Consider the following 18,760-nt stretch of genomic DNA (forward strand, 5'->3'; position numbering starts at 1 on the left):
AGACATTAATGAAAGAAATTGAAGATGACACAAAGAAATGGATATTCCAGGGGCGCCTGGGTGGCTCAGTTGTTAGGCGTCTGCCTTTGGCTTGGGTCATGACACCACGGTCCGGTCCTGGGATCAAGCCCCGCATCAGGCTACCTGCTCAGTGGGAGGCCTGCTTTTCCCTTTCCCACTCCCCCTGCTTGTGTTCCCGCTCTTGCTGTGTCTCTCTCTGTCAAATAAATAAATAAAATCTTAAAAAAAAAAAAAAAAAAGAAATGGATATTCCATGCTTATGGATTAGAAAAATTAAAATTGTTAAAATGTCCATACTACCAAAAGCAATCTACAGATTCAATGCAAACCCTATCAAAATTACAATACCAATTTTCAGAGAACTAAAACAAATAATCTTAAAATTTGTATGGAACCACAAAAGACCCCAAATAGCCAAAGCAATCTTGAGAAAGAACAACAAAGCTGGAGGTATCACAATCCCAAACTTACTACAGTATATCCCAGATATACTACAAAGCTACAAGAATCCAAACAGTAAGGCACTAACACAAAAACAGACACACTGATCAATGGAACAGAATAGAGAATCCAGAAATAAACCCACACTTATATGGTCAATTAATCTATGACAGAGGAGACAAGAACATTCAATGGGGAAAAGACAGTCTCTTTAATAAATGGTGTTGGGAAAATTGGACAGCTACATGCAAAAGAATGAAACTGGACCACTTTCTTATACCATACACAAAAATAAACTCAAAATGGATTAAAAACCTAAATGTGAGATCTGAAACCAGAAAACTCCTAAAAGGAAACAGAGGCAGTAACCTCCTCCTGGACATTGGCCTCAGGCAACGTATTTATGGATCTGTCCCCTCGGGCAAGGGAAACAAAAGCAAAAATAAACTACTGGGACTACACCAAAATAAAAAGCTTTTGCACAGCAAAGGAAACCATCAACCTCCTGAATGGGAGAAGATATTTGCAAATGATATATCTGATAAGAAGTTAATACCCAAGATATATAAAGAATTTATGCCACTCAACACCAAAAAAATAATAATCCAAACAAAAATTGGGCAGAGGACCTGAATAGACACTTTTCCAAAGAGGGCATACAGATGGCCAACAGACACATGAAAAAAGGCTCAACATCACTAACCATCAGGGAAATGCAAATCAAAACCACAAGGAGTTACCACCTTATACCAGTGAGAATGGCTAAAATCAAAAAGACAAGAAATAATAAGTGCCAGAGAGGATATGGCGATAAGGGAACCCTTGTGCGCTCTTGGTGGGAATGTAATGCAACCACTGGGGAAAACAGTATGGAGGTTCCTCGAAAAATTAAAATAGATCACCATATGATCCAGTAATTCACTACTGGGCATTTATCCAAAAAAGAAAAAGAAAACACTAATTTGAAAAGATATATGCACCCTATGTTCACTGCAGCATTATTTATAATAACCAAGATATGGAAGTAACCATTTAGATTAATGGATAAAGATGATGTGGTATATATACACAACAGAGTATTACTCAGCCATAAAAAAGAATGAGATCCCACCATTTGCAACAAAATAGATGGACCTAAAGGATATTATGCTAAGTGAATAAAGTCAGAGAAAGACAAATACCGTATGATTCCACTTATATGTGGAATCTAAAAAATAAAACAAATGAACAATTAAAAAACAGAAATAGACTCATATTAATTCAGAGAACAAACTGCTGGTTGCCAGAGGAAAGAGGGTTAGGGGGATGGGTGAAATAGGCAAGGGGATTAACAGATATAAACTTCTAATTATAAAACAAATTAAGTCACAGAGATGAAAAGCACAGCATAGGGAGCAGTCAATAATATTGCAATAACATTCTATGGTGATAGATGGTGACTACACTTATTGTGGTGAGCACTAAGTAATGTATAGAATTATCAAATCACTATGTTGTATGCCTGAAAGTAATATAACACTGTATCTCGACTATACTTAAAAATTAAAAATAAATTCAAAAAAGTTTTAGAGAGAAACAACCAAAGTATTCATTGTGAACCTGACAGTCTAAGAGAACAAGAGTCTGTCAGTATAGGAACCACTGCTGAGAGCATAGTCTAGAATGGACAGCACTCTGGAAATCTCCCTACTCCGCAGCCCCGCACTCCGAACACCCAAGTCTGCTTCTTGCCTCCTCAACACACCCTCTGGTAAGCCCTTCGTCTCCCCCATGATAATTTAATTCTTTTCTCACCTCACCTCAGAGGTGACTCAAACCACAAGCTGCAGGGCTGGAGAGGCTAAATGGTTTTCAGGCCTCACACTTCATCCTGGAGACAGTAGGGCTAAAGACGTTTATACCAGACAAAACGTGAAATGATACCATGTCTCCTATTTTTAATAGCAAACCTGCTCGCTTCAGTCATGTCCTCCAGGCTGACCAGGCAGTGACCTTGCCCAACCCCACTTCCTGAACCCACAGCAGAGGCTGGCCAACCCAGGACAGGGCAGACGCCAGTCATAGCCTTACCTTCCCTTTCAGTGTCTGCAAAGCATCCAGGTAGGCGGCCAGCATGGGCAGACTCAAGGTCTCCACCAGGGTGGTGTGCAGCCACTGGATCAGCTTGGTGTCCCAGCTCACACTTGCCAGAGCCTGCCGCACTCTCCTCGCACACTTGTCCACAGCAACACGGCGCAGCACTGGCTCATTGCAAGCCTAGAAGATGCAGGTGAGGTGGTAACACATGAGGGCCACCTTGTTAACAACTGGGGCAGGCGGGAGAGGGACTGACAAGTTAGTCAGCCAGTAAGGCTGAACTAGGAAGAGAACACCAATGGGCCAATTTCTAGAGTCTTACCCCTTCATTGGCCAAGCGGGCAAGCCGGTCAGACTGCAGGGCTTTGAGGATCTTGTTAAATAGCTTGTTCTGGGCCATTGTCCAGCCAGTCCTATAAGAGAAACTCTGAGGAATTAAAGTCAAACGCTGGGGACACTCCTCATGCATGTACACTGTACAAAGATTATGCCATGTTTTTTGTCAGCACTATGAAATAATATAACTGAAAGCAGCTTAAAGACCACGGAGCTAAAGCACAAGACCTAGATTCTAGTCCCAATCCTGCCCATAAGTCATCTCAGCATACATTTGTATTAATAGATACACTACAAGTCAAAACCAGTTATGAATGAAGTTTTTTTTCAGTGCTAGCAAAGCTAATTATTTATCTAGAGGCTAAAATAACCCATTAATAAGTAAAAGCATGGCACCATTGCACAGATGTATTTGAATTTCACATGTTTAAATTAATTTCACACAAAAAGACAGGATGAACAAGTATTTCAGTATACTAAAACCTCAGACTAAGATAAGAGACCTATTTAAATTACCTTTAGGAACATAACAAATGAAGCCTTTCCCTAATATTGCACCCCACACTATCTCTCTCCCTTCTCCATGTATATTTTTTATATTTTTCTGTATACTACACAATTAGCATGTTTACTTTTGAATGGTCTGTTCCATATAAGTTAACACTATACCATCCCCGCATGACACTGGTATACACACTTCTACTTTAAGGAAGGCTTAGTGTGTCCTCCAACTCAACAGTAAACTCCTGCAATTAGGAACTAGTCCTATTGCTGTTGTTCCCACCTCATCACACCCAGCACAGTGGCGAGGAGCTTATTTAAGTCCCCCCTCAGCCCACTCCTGGCAATCTTAATGACTCTGATACTCGAACTCTGGTCAGTAACCTTCCTAAAGAGACTTAAGAGAAAGGTAACAGAAGATGCCCAATTAATATTTATCAACTCTCCCTGCCACACACACACAAAAAAACTGGTAATTAAGTTACCTTTAAAAAAACAAATTTAAGTGGATGCCAGACTCAAATGAGAACCTGGAATGAGATCATAGTAGTATTTCAATCAGTAGGGTTAAAGTAAATAGGGCTGAGACAACAACTAGCCAACTGGAAAAAGAAAATCTGGACCCCTACACATCACTCTTTACACCAAAATAAATTCTAAGTAGAAAAGTTAAATATTAAAATATAAAGTTACTAAATAGGAAAAAGTGGTGGGTGTGGGTGTATAATGTATGAATAAGACCTTTCTAAGTATGACCTAAGACCTAGAACCCATAAAAGAAAGATAAATATTAACGATATAAAGATAAATAAAAACTTCAAACTTCTGTAAAGGAAAAAACTAAACTATCATAAACAAAGTCAAAACACAATGGAAAAGTAACTGTCATTTCATCAAAATAGAAAAAACCTCCAGAAAATTAGTGACAAAATGATAAAATACTCAAAACAAAAACAATGGGCAAAGAACACGAAAAGGCAGTTCACACAAAAAAAGTAGTCAACTCCCTCCAAAATCACACATACAAAGGAAAATCGTAAAATATTACTTTTCACCTATCAAATGGGTGAAAATTAAGAAATCTAGTAATACTCTATGTTGTAAGTGTGTAAGAAAATAGGTCCCTCCATACTTTGCTGATGGAAATATAAATTAGTACAACCTTTTAGAAAGTCAATGTGGAAAATCAATTATGGAGGAAAAAAAATCAATCAAAAATCCTAAGTCAAATCATGTCACTCTGCTCAAAGGCCTTTAGTGGCCCCATTTCAATCAGTTAAAACCAACCACCTCGGGGCGCCTGGGTGGCTCAGTTGGTTAAGCGACTGCCTTCGGCTCAGGTCATGATCCTGGAGTCCCGGGATCGAGTCCCGCATCGGGCTCCCTGCTCGGCAGGGAGTCTGCTTCTCCCTCTGACCCTTCCCCATCTCATGTGCTCTCTCTCTCTCTCTCTCTGTCATTCTCTCTCTCAAATACATAAATAAATAAAATCTTTAAAAAACAAAAAAAAAACAAAACGAACCACCTCCTTGCAGTAGGCTATCTGGACCCCACTGCCTCCAACCTCATCATCCATCACTGCCCTGACTTACTGGGCTTCACCACACTGCCCCATCCCACCTGACACACACACCCTCCATGCTCCCACATCACAGACTGGGCCCTGGTCATCTATTCCTTCTACCTCAAACAACGGCTCCCTCTCCAATCTCCTCCAGGTCATTGCTCAAATGTTACCTTCTACTGAGGCTTCCCCTGACTCACCCTTATTTAAAACTACCAATACCCAGATTCCCTACCCCTCTTCCAGCCATATCACCACCTCATGCTCTACCCATTTTACTTCTGTTTAGTGCGTCTCCCTCTGCTAGAATGTAAAGGGCAAAATGGCAGGGATTTTTGTTGGTTTTGTTTAAGTGTTATATCCCCAGCATGTAGAACGGTGTCTGACACACAAGAGTCACTTGAACATCTGCTGAATAAATAAATGGATGAACTGTATGCATACTACATTCCAAGTCCTGTAAATAGCTGAGTGCAGACACCAACCCCTACACTCCCTACCACACTAAGCACTGAGCAGGAGAGGAACGCTACATGATTCAGGTTCAACTGTAAACTGAGTGGGTGGGCATACCTGGGTGGGCAAACCGAGGGAAGCTGCTGGAAACAGCTTCAACAATCTCAATTTCTCTTACTTTATAACAGACTAGTATCTTTTCCATCATATACCACCAGCAAGATACCCTATTTTCTACAGGTCATCTAAGAATACTAGTAACAAGGCTCAAATAAATATGCAGATGGAGGACAAATTATCCTTTGTTATTCATTTTCTACAAGGATCCTACTGCCCTTAGAGTAAATACCCTCTAGAAAGGGAGAAAATAACGGGCCTTCATTTCCTCTGTAAAATAAAATCTCCACCTATATCTCCAGTTTTACGACTGACTACAGTTACACACACACACACACACACACACACAGAGTCCAAGAGGACACTAACTAGGAGCAAGGACTCTAACCAGCTCTGCAATAAAGAGCTGGCTGTGTGTCCTCAGGCTCCTTGACTATAAAATAGATGTGGACCTCTTGGTCTCCAAGGTTGCTTCTAGCAACCAAAATCTCAGCTATGCTGACTGATGGAAGCACAACAGTAAGAGAACAGCTGAGTCCACGATGGAGAATTCAGAAGCACCCTCTATCTTCAGTAGCTATTCTTGCTACAGCTGAATCCCTTAACCTCCCAAGCCTCCCACCCTTCATAACCCCCTTATGGGGTACTAAAAGCAGTCTTGGGTTTTGTGGAATTGTCCTTTTTCTTATTTTCCCCTAGTTCTCTTGGCTTAATTCCTGCTACTTCATTAGGATCCAGTCAGTTTTTGTTGCGGTTTGATATTTCAGAGATTTTTGACTTGGGAGGTGGGGAGAGGCTTCAACTCAACATTGGAACTCAGGATATCTCGGGATCAGGAAGGTTTGTGGGAAAGTAGCTCCAGCCCATTGGTTCACAATCTCATTTTCCTCCACATTATTTAAATGCACAGCACATTCACATGAGTAGTCGCTTTCTCATGTATAGCAATTCTCAGGTGGACTTGGAAATACAGTATTTCCATATCAACACACCTCTTTGTTTTTAATGGCTGGTTCCACCCTACTGGTGGGCATTTAGGTTGTGCCTCTTTTATTGCTATTATAAATGGTTGCAGTGACCACCCTTCCTTTCCCCACCAATACACACTACACACATCTGTCTACATCTTTATATAGGCATGCAAGTATCTCTGTAAGATAAATTTCAAGTGGAAATGAAAGATCAAAGGCTATCTGTGTCAAAATTTTCAAATTTCCAGTTGTGTGAAAATAATATGTATAAAAAAACTGCAGGACCTCAAAAGTGGTATTATACTGTAGCCTCACCCCAGGCAACATTGCTCACTTTTAATCAAACAGGATAAGCAGCGAATACAATTCCTTCATGTTCAACAATCTCTTGTGCTTTCTCAAAGTCTATTGATCATGTTGCAAACTTTAATTCCAAGGACAGAGAATGAGGTATAATTTATTTACAAGGCACCAACAGCAGTTCCAAAATTATCCTGTTCTTTATTATATAACAGGATGTTTTCCCTATTTGTTTTTCTTACTCTATATTTATTCTGAAACCCAAAATGATGGGAGCAAGAAAAATGACGTGAACAAAATGGGAGGGGGCTAGAAAGCTACTTAGAAATTACTACCATACACCAACGACAGTTGAGATTAAATTGAAAAACCACAATGTTGAGAGTCTAAAATCCCAGAAAAAGTTCTTAAGATTGTTGCTGGATATATAACAAAGTGATTCCAAGAACTGAAACGTGTTCTCTATATTTTGTCAGCTTCGTGGGAGGCTGGAAAATTAAGTGGGCAGGAAAAAAAAAATGATCTAACCCAAGATTAAGATAAAGAGCATGCAAAAGATATAATTAAGGAAAAATTTAAAAACAGGAGACAGAACTTTAAATACAAGTCTAAACAGTCAAATAGCTGATGGGAACTGTGATGAGTCAATGTGCTCCCCCCACCTAAACCAATTCAATTTTCATGAGTGCAAAAGTGCCTTTTCTTCATTTCTTAGATGAGATCAGATAATCTCATATTCCCCATGCTTTGATAGAACCTGACTGATGTCTGACCTCTGGCTCATCTTATCCAAAGCAGCCAAAGTCACATTGGTCCCAGAAAAGCCTGATGTTTTCAAAGGTAATATTCTTTCTCTGATACTGTTTTAAGGGAGACTAATTCAATATTAAAATGTCTAAAGGATTTTTTTTTTAACCAGAAGTCAAACAGGGAGAGACAAAGAACATCAGAGGGACTGAATAGGCCACACTTACTTTTTTCCAGATTATAAAAATTCTTTACTTAAACACTAAGAGAAAGGAAAAAAGGAAGAGGAAAGAGAAGGAGAGGGAGGGAGGGGGGAGAGGGAAAAATAACTCAAAGATCTTGGACTCAAAATTTCAAATATCCAACCTAAGATTAATACACAGACAGGTACATACAATATCGAGAGATATAATTAGAGCAAATTTTTAAATGGAGAACAATTTTCCTTTGGCAAAATTCAGAAGTTCTGAATTTTAAGATAAGATAAGCTGCTTAAGGATACTAGATTCTTCTACTGAAATGTTGGAAATGTCCTAACATCCATTTGACCATGCTGAGAAATATCATGTGCCAGGAGTATTTTGTTAAATCTCTTTCAAAAGCTGTGTATCTAATTAAACTTGGCATTTGATAAAACATCTGGGGAAAAAAAAAAGCCAGTCCAACTTCCTCAGGACGACAGTGCTATACAGCAAATGTAAATCATTTCCAAAGGCTCTACAAGCCACATGACTTTGACATGCAGACACAAGAGCATGATCTAGACCAGAGGTCAGCAAACTTATTCTTTAATGAACTGTATAGTAAATATTTCAGTTTGTGGGCCACATGGCCCGGGTCACAAGGATTCAACTCTGTGGGGATGGTGCAAAAGAAGACAAGGACAATACCTAAATAACATGCATGGCTGTGTTCCAATGAAACTACATTTACGGACACTGAAATCTGATTTCATGTGTCTTTTGACTTTTTTTCAACCACTTAAAAATGTAAAAACCATTCTCAGCTCATGGGCCAAACAAAAACAAGCAATGGGTGAAATCTGGCACATGGGCCATAGTTTGCCAACCCCTGATCTAGGCAATTAAATCAGGCAGAGAGGGATATTTAAATTGTTTCACAAAATATCAGGCATTACTAGAGAAAATCAGAGTTGGTTGGGGTTAGGAGGGGGCCTTCATTATCTATACAAAGAAAGCTATCTAAAGGCAGTTTCTACTGAAATAATTCAAGAGGGGAAATAGGGCTCCAACAAAGAAAATTAAGTTTCTGACTCTACTGATAGATCAGCAAGCTCTGAGGAAAAACAGATTTCTAGGGCACTGTCCTATAGACCATGAGTTCTTGATGTGGGAAACTGTAATTTTACAGGATTTTATACAGGAAGAAAAGAAGCAGCAATTTAACAATCAAGTCAAGGGAAAGAATGGCAACAAGATGATTATAATCAGAGCACAAGGAACTAACTGCAAGCTCTACACAGGCTACACATCCAGAATTCGGGGACAAGGTCATAAAATGGTGACCTCTGAAATTGAAGCCAGTAAGTATCATCAAATAATGAAATTAGCTGTGTGCAAAAGTGACCTACCTGAAGAGATGGTTTGTAAGCCTGTTGCTAATGAGAGGACTCCTCCAAAATCTCATCAGACACTAAAAAACAAATAATCTGAGATAAACTGAGCGCTAATTAATCATATCAATCTGTGGCAATGTCATAACAGAAGGATGGAGGTCCACATGGAGAAAGACAAGCCAAAGATAAGATTCTGTCAGTGTTTCTCTGCAGGACAGGGCAGGTGATGGTGTGCCCTGGCCTACTCTGTGGGCCCATCTTGCTTTCAGGAAAGATGGGTGCCTCCAGCCGCCTTGTTGAAGGAGGGGGCCTCCAGGACAGACTGTCCACTCACCACCCACTTCTGGAACGGAATAGCTTCCCAAACTCTCCTACTGAGAACTGATGCTCTGGCCAGGCCACCCCAGTGTCTCATCTGCCTTACAGGTTATTTCTCTTCTTATAAATTAAGAATCAGATATTCATATGCATTAAGTCTCTGATGACTTTGGTAAGTATGAAGAGTCCCTAAAAACCTCCTGATCATGACCATGGGTGAACAGATAAAAAGAACTTCATGTAGTTCTCCCACGCAGTTTCGGAAATTGAAAACCGAGGACAAGGCAACTGGTAACACCACAAAGGGACACATAACGGTGTAAGGCTGCCTTGTTCAGCCACCACTAACTGGTCTCTCTTTTTGAGAGGTCTGCCCTTAAAGAAAGGGTACATAGCCAAGAACACTGAGCTCTGGAGTCAGACGGCTTGCTTTGAACAAATTCCTGCTCCATCACTTCCTAAACTACGGTTTATTAAACTCCCCGAGCTTAGTTTCTTCATCTTATAAAATAGAGACGAAGAAGGGATATAGCTCAGAGAATTATTGTGAGGATTAAAGAAATAATGCATATGAAGCACGTGGCACAGTGCCTGGCACCTAGAAAGCTCTCAACAAATGTTAGTTCTTTTTGGTACTACCACTGTCACCATTTTTTTTATTATTATTAACCGCAACAATGGCAAAACAATGCAGTTTTGCTGCATTCAGTGACTCCAGGAATACTCTAGTAGTTGATCTTCACTCACAGCAGAAGTTTCCCTCTTTAGCTGAAGCTCTGGAGAGCATTTTCCCTTCTTAGGGCACAACAGTAATTCCAACTCAACACCCCAAACAACTTACTTCTTCACAAGCTCTTCATCCAGGTGGAGAACTGCTCCTCCTCCCATAGCTACTACCCTCCTCACACAAGCATACCTGCTCAATCTCATTCCCTGCTTCTGACCAGACTCAGAAACCGTGCCAATGGCCTCAAACCTTCCTACCCTTCTTCCTATCTAATTACCTCTTCCTCTTCCATTATTATAAAACAAGAGCTCGCCAACATTATGGCAAGTTTACCACCTACATACTCTTGATGTGAAGATTTTAACATTCCCTTACACACAGCAGATAGAGATAGAGCCATCAAGGAAATGCAAATTAAATCCACAATGAGATGTCACTTTGCATCCACTAGAATGGTAATAATAAAAAAAGAGGCAGACAATAACAAGCGTTGGCAAAGATGTGGGAAAACTGGAACTCTCATACACTGCTGGTGGGAATGTAGAATGGCAAAGCCCCTTTAGAAAATAGTCGGAAATTCCTCAAAAGTTAAACAGAGTTACCATATGACCCAGCAATTCCATTCCTAGGTATATATGCAAGAGAACTGAAAACACATGTCCACAAAAAAAAGCACATGAATGTTCATAGCAACATTATCCAAAATAGTCAAATAGTGTTAGCAACCCAAATATCCATCAATGGATGAATGGATAAACAAAATGTGTTATACCCACACAATGGAATTTTAGCAATAAAAGGGAATGAAGTACTGACTCATGCTACAACATGAATGAACCTTGAAAACATTATGCTAAGTGAAATAAGGCAGATACAAAAGGACACATATTTTATGATTCCATTTATATGAAATGTCCAGAATACGCAAATTTAGAGAGAAAGACAGTAGACTGGTGGTTGCCAGGGGATGAAGGGATTGGGAGGAAATGGGAAGTGACTGTTAAAGGGTACAGAGTTTCTTTTGTGGATGACAAAAATGTTCATCAAATTGACTGTGGTTGTGCATATACTAAAAACCACTGATTGTGTACACATTAAACAGGTGAATTGTATGGTATGTAAATTTTATCTTCATAAAGTTGTTTGCAGTAAGTAAAAGATAAATAAATGTATGTTAGGGTGCCTGGGTGGCTCAGTTGGTTAAGCGACTGCCTTCAGCTCAGGTCATGGTCCTGGAGTCCCGGGATCGAGTCCCGCATCGGGCTCCCTGCTCAGCGGGGAGTCTGCTTCTCCCTCTGACTCTCCCCCCTCTCATGCTCTCTCTCTGTCTCATTCTTTCTCTCTCAAATAAATAAATAAAATCTTTAAAAAAAATAAAATAAATAAAATAAACGTATGTTAAAGGAACAATGACAAATGGGCCAGAGAGGAATGGAGTCCCCTGGGTCAGCAGGAAGCAAGAGAATAAAATCAGCCAACAAACTCATGAAAACTCCCTCAAAACCATAGACTGTAAATCTATTTTTAAAAGCTACTCAAATCAAACATCTGTTAGCTTTTCAAGTGACTCCAAAACATTTTCATTACTCTAGTTATAGACCATATAAATACAGTATCTTACAAATGTACTCTTATTTAATGGCTTGTCTGTTTGTAGGCAGAGTAACTCCGACAGCATAGCCTACACTATAAGATACAGAACTAGTCATACCTATCATATTCAATTCATTTACTTATTCAATAAGCATTTATTATATGCCTACTACGTGCCAGGCAGTGTCCTAGGGTCAGGATGCAAAGAAGGTTGAGACAAAAGTCCTCCTCTCAAGCACCTCACTGCATCCTGAGCTAAGAGTTATAACACAGAGTTAAGAAAACATTCTCACTCGTGTGGCTACAAATGAAATAAACTCCTAGTAGATGTGTTTCAATGAAGATGATGATACAAAATACTGACAATGCGATGACCATTACCCCTGCAGTGACCAGTCCTCCTGAGCAGTGGCCTACCTGTTGACATGCTCCTCCCAGTCCTCTGGTGGAGGAGGGGCATCTGCATCGGTCCTAGCGAAGATGACATGCCGTTCACACTCATTCATCACGCTGCGTGCCTTCTGATTGTCATAGAGCGGCACAGGAGTTGATGTGACTGTCTCCACATCTATTGGGACGTCTGATTCACTGTAAACAGGTGAGGAAATAGGACCAGGCCACACGTACTTCACACAACACAGGTGTTTAACGATCATCTGGTTGCCAAAAAATGACTCTTTAAATATAATCAGCTTGAAAGTATGCATAAGCACATTATACCCACAAGAAAATTATGATCCAAAGTCATCTTTCCCACACTTGTCTAGATCTCTGCCCTCTGACATGCTGTCAGCACACAAAGTCATTTTAAAATGCGTCTACATAAAAAATGACAAACAGCTATTTTTGTTAAAAGACAAAAATATTCCATAAAGCAAACAGTTGACGGCCTAGATGTACTTTCCAATACAGTAACTATAAGCCACATGCAACTATTTCAATTAATAAAAATTAAGCAGAATTAAAAATTCAGTTCCTCGGTTACACTAGCCACATTTCAAGTGCTCAATAGACATATGTGGCTAGCAGCTCCCACATTAGACAGCACAGATACAGAACGTTTTTCTCATTGCAAAGAGTTCTGTTGGACAGTGCTGGTTTTAAATTATTCATACAAACTTCCCCTTTCATAAGCAAGTCAACTGGTAATTATATGCTATAAAAGCCTATGATTGTCTAAGACAAATCACCTGGAATGTAGACACTTTATTTAACTCACTGTTTAAGGAGTCTAGAACAGAAACAAACAGAAATGGATATGTGATGGATCTTTCATATTTTAAAATGTTAATTAAATCCTAGTGCCATAAGGGCTCTTCACTGCACCAAACTAGTCATTCAAAATTCTATGCCAATCAAAATGGTCTACTGGCGGGCGCCTGGGTGGCTCAGTCGGTTGGGCGACTGCCTTCGGCTCAGGTCATGATCCTGGAGTCCCGGGATCGAGTCCCACATCGGGCTCCCTGCTCGGCGGGGAGTCTGCTTCTCCCTCTGACCCTCCCCCCTCTCATGTGCTCTCTCTCATTCTCTCTCTCTCAAATAAATAAATAAAATCTTTAAAAAAAAAAATGGTCTACTGGCTGTCTATCAAACATCACTTTAACGTTTTGACCCCAATGATGATCTTATTGCATCTATTCCCAGTGGCTGGAATAATTACATCATTATGAAATGAACTGAAATATGTGCAGCTAGATTTGGTGGTGGATGAAAGAGCTGATTACCTTCTCTGGACCAGACACTGAGCTAGGCACTTGGACTTGTATGCCTAAAAGAGAACTCCAGATTTCACCATTCCTAACCTATCCCCCAGTCTTCCCCAACTCACAGTACTACTCAGCTACCCAAGCCAAAAATCTGACTCATCCTAATTTCACCTTTTCCCTGTCTTTCCAATTCACCACGGCAGGTCCTGTTGGTTCTACCTATGAAACACATCTCAAGGTCATCCTTTTTTCTTCATCTGTACTATTCCTGCCTCTACTCAACCTATCATGATCTCTGGCCCCCACTACTGCAATGGCATCCTAGCAGGTCTTCTATTTCCACTACTGAATTGTATCTATTCAACAAAAATTCAAAGCAATCTTTTAAAAATATAAATCCAGACGCCTGGGTGGCTCAGTCATTAAGCGTCTGCCTTTGGCTCAGGTCATGATCCCAGGGTCCTGGGATCGAGTCCCGCATCGGGCTCCCTGCTCGGCCGGGAGCCTGCTTCTCCCTCTCCCACTCCCCCTGCTTGTGTTCCCCTCTCTCGCTGTGTCTCTCTCTGTCAAATAAATAAAATCTTTAAAAAAAAAAAAAAAATTTTAAAAACAAACAAACAAACAAAAAAAACACCACTATTCTATTCATGTTTAAAACACACACATCATGGTATCTCTAGCTCATTAAGGCTCAATAGGAGATGTAAAGAAGCAAAATACAAGATCTCTATTCATCAACAAACCTAAAACCTGTCCTAGAGGAAAGATAAGACATTCGATTAGATTAAAACAAAGAAAGAAAAAAAGTCTCTTTCCCCCAAAAAAGTTTACAAAATTATTAAGGGTATGATATGATCATCAAAATAAAATATATCAATCAATCTTGAAATAAAATTAGAATAACTTAAAGCTCAAAAGAACTGCTAAACAAGTTTATTTAGGCCAAATGTAATTGTATCACATATTACATAGTAAATTTATAAAAAAAAGTCCTTACCCTATAATGTAGGCCAGCTGAAAATACAATCAGACCTAGGAAGGGTTTACATCAACCCGTGGGTGACAAGCTAAGAGAGAAAGCAAGGCGGAATATGTCTTGGAATATGCTCCTAAACTTTGCTGAGTGAAGCCAGAAAAAGGAAATCACGTTACCTCAAAAAGGTTATCATTGCCAGTGATGGAGCAAGCCAGAACACTGGAGTAAAGGAAATGAGTCTAATCCTGAGCGACAATTTTTAAAAAATCAACTCTTCTGTCTTTTTCATCACCAGCTAAATAATCCTCTTTCCATACAAGTCCTATTAACTACGTGGAATATGTTGTTTGTTTGCTTTCCTAACTTGTTAGATGTCTTGAATGCAGATGTCTACATATAGGCCGGATAACCTCACGCTGCCTAACAGAGATGCCTTAAGTAAATATCCAAGGCCCCCATACAATCTCCCACAATAAAATCCTTTCTAATCCCCACCATCTGATTACTGTCCAGTTAGAGGGCAAGGGCAGCCCTTAGGAGAGAAGCCCAAACTCACATGGTACTTTCATGCTGCCTCCGGGGAGTAACAAAGAGCATGCGCGTGGGGCGAGCACTACTGGCATCGGGGTGGGCACTCCATGGCTTGGCATAGCTATGATCCAGAAAAACCAGGTCCAGCTCCCGCTCGTGCACTGAAAGCTGAAAGAGCAGCGAGGTGCCCATACGCCGCGCTGAAGTCTGGAAGTCCCTCTCCCCACCCCGGTGGGCCATGTCAGTAGAGGGCCAGCAAGTCAGAGAATGGGTATCTGCATGCTAGTCACCTGCAGTGAAAAGTTTCGGTTTAAGGCAATTCAAAGATTCTAAATTTCTTCCAACCTAGAATAGTATCTAATATCCTTCTTACTTTTGTGACTTTCTATCATTCATAATTGGGTATCCATTACACCACAGACCCTTGCCCACCATAGGAAGGGCTCCTGAGATCCCACACCACCCCCAAAAAAGGCTATTGGCACCACAGGATCCTCCATACTCAACCCCTACAAAATTCGTTTACTGGACAGCTGATTGACTCCACTGTTCACAAAGGCCTCACATGGACACATACTGAACTTGCTTGGCCAGCACCACAAATTCCTATGCAGGCAGGAAGGGTTCTGGCAAACACGAATCACAAACATTCATTCTTCCAAAGCTAAGGGGCTCCGTCGCTCCATTGCTTCACACCACTCCCCAAATACTCAGAGCCGTCTCCGCGGCCAGAGCGGGAGCACCCCAGGAACAGCAGGGCAACATGGGCCTCTAGGAAGCCCTTCAAGCCTCTTTCTTATGTTAAAAGTTTTGCAACTACTTGCTAATACCCTGGAGTCCTTAAAATACCCAAATGAGAGCTCCTGCCCAAAGGCTGCAGCAAAACGCTATCCCAGGAAGCCCCCTCTCCCCCGCCCCAGGGTGGGTAGTCCCCGGCAAACCGCCCGGTACTCCACGTCCCCCTCCGGGGGTCTCGCCACTGAGCCTCGAAACGCCCCATCTAGTAGGCAGGGCTTATAATTCGCACTGTATAGACGGAGGCGCCGGCTCGGGGGAAGATGAAGCGACTTGGCCAAGGTCACCGAGAGTTCGCGACGAGGAGGAGCCGCCTCGCACCCGCCTCCCGCCCGCGTCACGGGCCCGGGCCCGGCCGGGCTCCCGCGTCACGGCGGCCCAAGTCCGTCCCCGGCCCAACGCGCCCGTCCGACCCCAGCCGCCTGGCCCCGGGCTTTAGCCCCCGATCCCCGCATGCCCCGGGAGTCCTGAAGCCCTCGCCAAGACCCCCGCTCTCCCCGACCCCGGGCCGCAACCCGCCGGACCCGCCACCCCGCCACCCCGCCGAGGCCGGCCCTTCCCTCACCCGCAATGGCCGGGCCGCGCGCTCGGCCCGGGCCGGATCCTTGCGCGCGTGCGCGTTACCGCCTCCACGCCCGGCGCCCCGCAAAATGCGGAAGCGGATTATCGCCTGAGGAGGGCGGTGAGCGGCAAAACCCGGAAAGGGAGTGGCTGCGGCCACAAAGGCGGGAAGGCGGGAAGAGGAGCACCAGGAGGCACGCGGGTCTCCCAAGCAGAAAGTCAGCACTCAGTCCAGAGTTGAGACCGCCGCCCTGCCGCTGAGGAGTTTAATGAGGCAGTTGCGGCTCAAGGTAGAGATCAGACTTGGCGGGTTGGAATCTCAGCTCCAACCCTTAACTCCATGGCTTTATGACCCCAGCAAGATCTCAGCGTCCCCCCTCATCTCTAAATGTGCAAGTACTTCACTGGGCCGCTGAGAGAATGAAATGAGTAATTCTGGTAACGTGGCAGGAGTACAAATAGATCTCAGGATGGTAATTACCATGGGGGGTCCCCAGAGTGTCCTACAAGAAGAAAGATGTACCACGAAGGAATTGGGGTGATGTCATGAAGGGGAAGTCACCTAAGGTTGAACTCTGAAGGACCAGGCCATTGCAGAGGGATTGGAAAGGTTAGTAAGGGCCCAGGAGGGGACAGCAAATGGGCCAAGTACAGCCCAATACCATTTTCTTTGGTTTACCCACTGCTTTCTTAAAATTTTATTTAATTGCAAAATTTTTTTGAGAGAGAGAGAGCGCGCGTGCGCGCGAGTGCGTGCGCATTAACAAGCCAGAGAGCGAGTGGGGGAGGGGCGGAGGGCGAGGGAGAGAGAATCTTGGGCAGATCCACCCCCCACACCCCCACCCCCCGCTGGACACGGAGCCCAGGCAGGGCTTGATCTCAAGACCCTGAGGGCATGACCTGAGCGAAAATCAAGAGCTGGACGCTTGGGTGCCTGGGTGGCTTAGTCGTTAAGCGTCTGCCTTTGGCTCAGGTCATGATCCCAGGGTCCTGGGATCGAGCCCCACATCGTGCTCCTTGCTCAGCGGGGAGACTGCTTCTCCCTCTCCCAGTCCCCCTGCTTGTGTTCCCTCTCTCTCTGTCAAATAAATAAATAAAATGTTTAAAAAAAAAAAAAAGAGTTGGGTGCTTAACTGACTAAGCCACCCAGGTTTCCCTAATTGCAAACATTTTTAAACTAGGGAGATTTCATGTAAAAATCCAGATTTATGCACTCTCTTAAAAAGTTGGAGGCTGTGGCAGCACGGGACTCACCTTCCAGCGTGGCAGGCATAGAGGCTGCATATGCCCTCACTCTGGCCACCTTCACTAGGTGTCCTTGGCCCCCCTGGCATTTGGATTCATTACCCAGGCTATACCACAAACAGGCACACACGCCCCACCCCCAGGCTAGAATTAAGTGTAGGTGTTCCTGGGGTGGAAAACAATCAAGAGTCAAGTCCAGTCATTCTGGGGTGATTAGTGGATTGGTTCAGCTCATTTTGGTTGCCTCTCAGGGCAGGACTGAGACAACTGAGATAACACTGATGGAAGTAGGTCCAGAGACCAGCCAAAAGAAAGAAACACAGTGCTTCAGAGGGTGTGTGCAATGCAACACAGAGCCCTCAGTGCCCAGAGGAAAGATGGAAGGTCCGGGAGTGGGGAGGCAAACTGGTCATTTCACGATTCTGGACGATTTCCAACAGGATAGTGAGTGTTCTCTATAGCAGAGAGGTCAAACCCTTAACACTTTCTTTGCAGAGGTTTTTCCAGTGCCTTGGCGGACATGATTAATCAATCACAGTCCACTGTGACCCCAGGTGCAACTTCAAAATCATTTTCTCCATACAGGACTCTAGGTTGTCACTACCAATTGATTAGAGTTGGCCATCTCCTCTCTAAAATGTCTTTCCTTCTGATATCCTGGAGGATACACTTGGCATTCAGTCATTCGTTCACAAATATTTCTTAAATTCCTACTATGCAATAAGTCCTATGCTAGGTGCTGAGGATACAGCACTGACGAGGCATGCTTCTTGTTAATCTACATAAATAATTGTTTAATTTACAACCGTGAAAATAAGGGCTAGCATTTAGAGAATGCCAAACAAGTTCTAAGTGACATAAATGACCTACTTCATTTAACCCTCTCAATGGCTTTATATGCTAAGTTTTATTATAGTCCTATCCAGGGAGGTAAAGTATTTTGCCCAAGGTTACATAGCTAGTAAGTATCAAAGGCAGAACTAGAAACCAGTCTGGCTCCAGAACCTAGGCATTTGACCCCTCACAACTCCACTCCCCACCATACCTACTGTGATTAGTTAAAGGGCAAGGTGATGAGCATACAGAACAGTGAGCCAGCCTTGGCTTGGGTGATGGGGTAAGTGTCCCTGTGAAGGTGACACTGAAACTGAAACCAAGAGCAGAATGAGGTAACATGGTATACGCTGGGAGAGAAGATCTCT

At 42.6% G+C, this 18,760-nt stretch overlaps 1 protein-coding gene across 3 annotated transcripts in view; it reads right to left on the reverse strand.

The window, feature by feature from the left end:
• The window catches only part of KANSL3 (KAT8 regulatory NSL complex subunit 3), a 41,675-nt gene extending 25,301 nt beyond the window's left edge, over window positions 1-16,374 (reverse strand). For all 3 annotated transcript variants that reach the window (XM_021701165.1, XM_021701163.1, XM_044918617.1), the window contains exons 1-5: window positions 16,318-16,374; window positions 14,983-15,247; window positions 12,162-12,332; window positions 2,861-2,951; window positions 2,533-2,718 (exon numbers count right to left, since the gene is read on the reverse strand). In XM_021701165.1, coding sequence (XP_021556840.1) covers window positions 2,533-2,718; window positions 2,861-2,951; window positions 12,162-12,332; window positions 14,983-15,197 — 663 coding nt within the window. In that variant the 5' untranslated portion in view covers window positions 15,198-15,247; window positions 16,318-16,374. The remainder of the gene's footprint in view (window positions 1-2,532; window positions 2,719-2,860; window positions 2,952-12,161; window positions 12,333-14,982; window positions 15,248-16,317) is intronic.
• Between the last annotated feature and the right edge of the window lie 2,386 nt (window positions 16,375-18,760).

The sequence above is a fragment of the Neomonachus schauinslandi genome, chromosome 10 (assembly GCF_002201575.2).
Source record: "Neomonachus schauinslandi chromosome 10, ASM220157v2, whole genome shotgun sequence".
Taxonomy (NCBI): domain Eukaryota; kingdom Metazoa; phylum Chordata; class Mammalia; order Carnivora; family Phocidae; genus Neomonachus; species Neomonachus schauinslandi.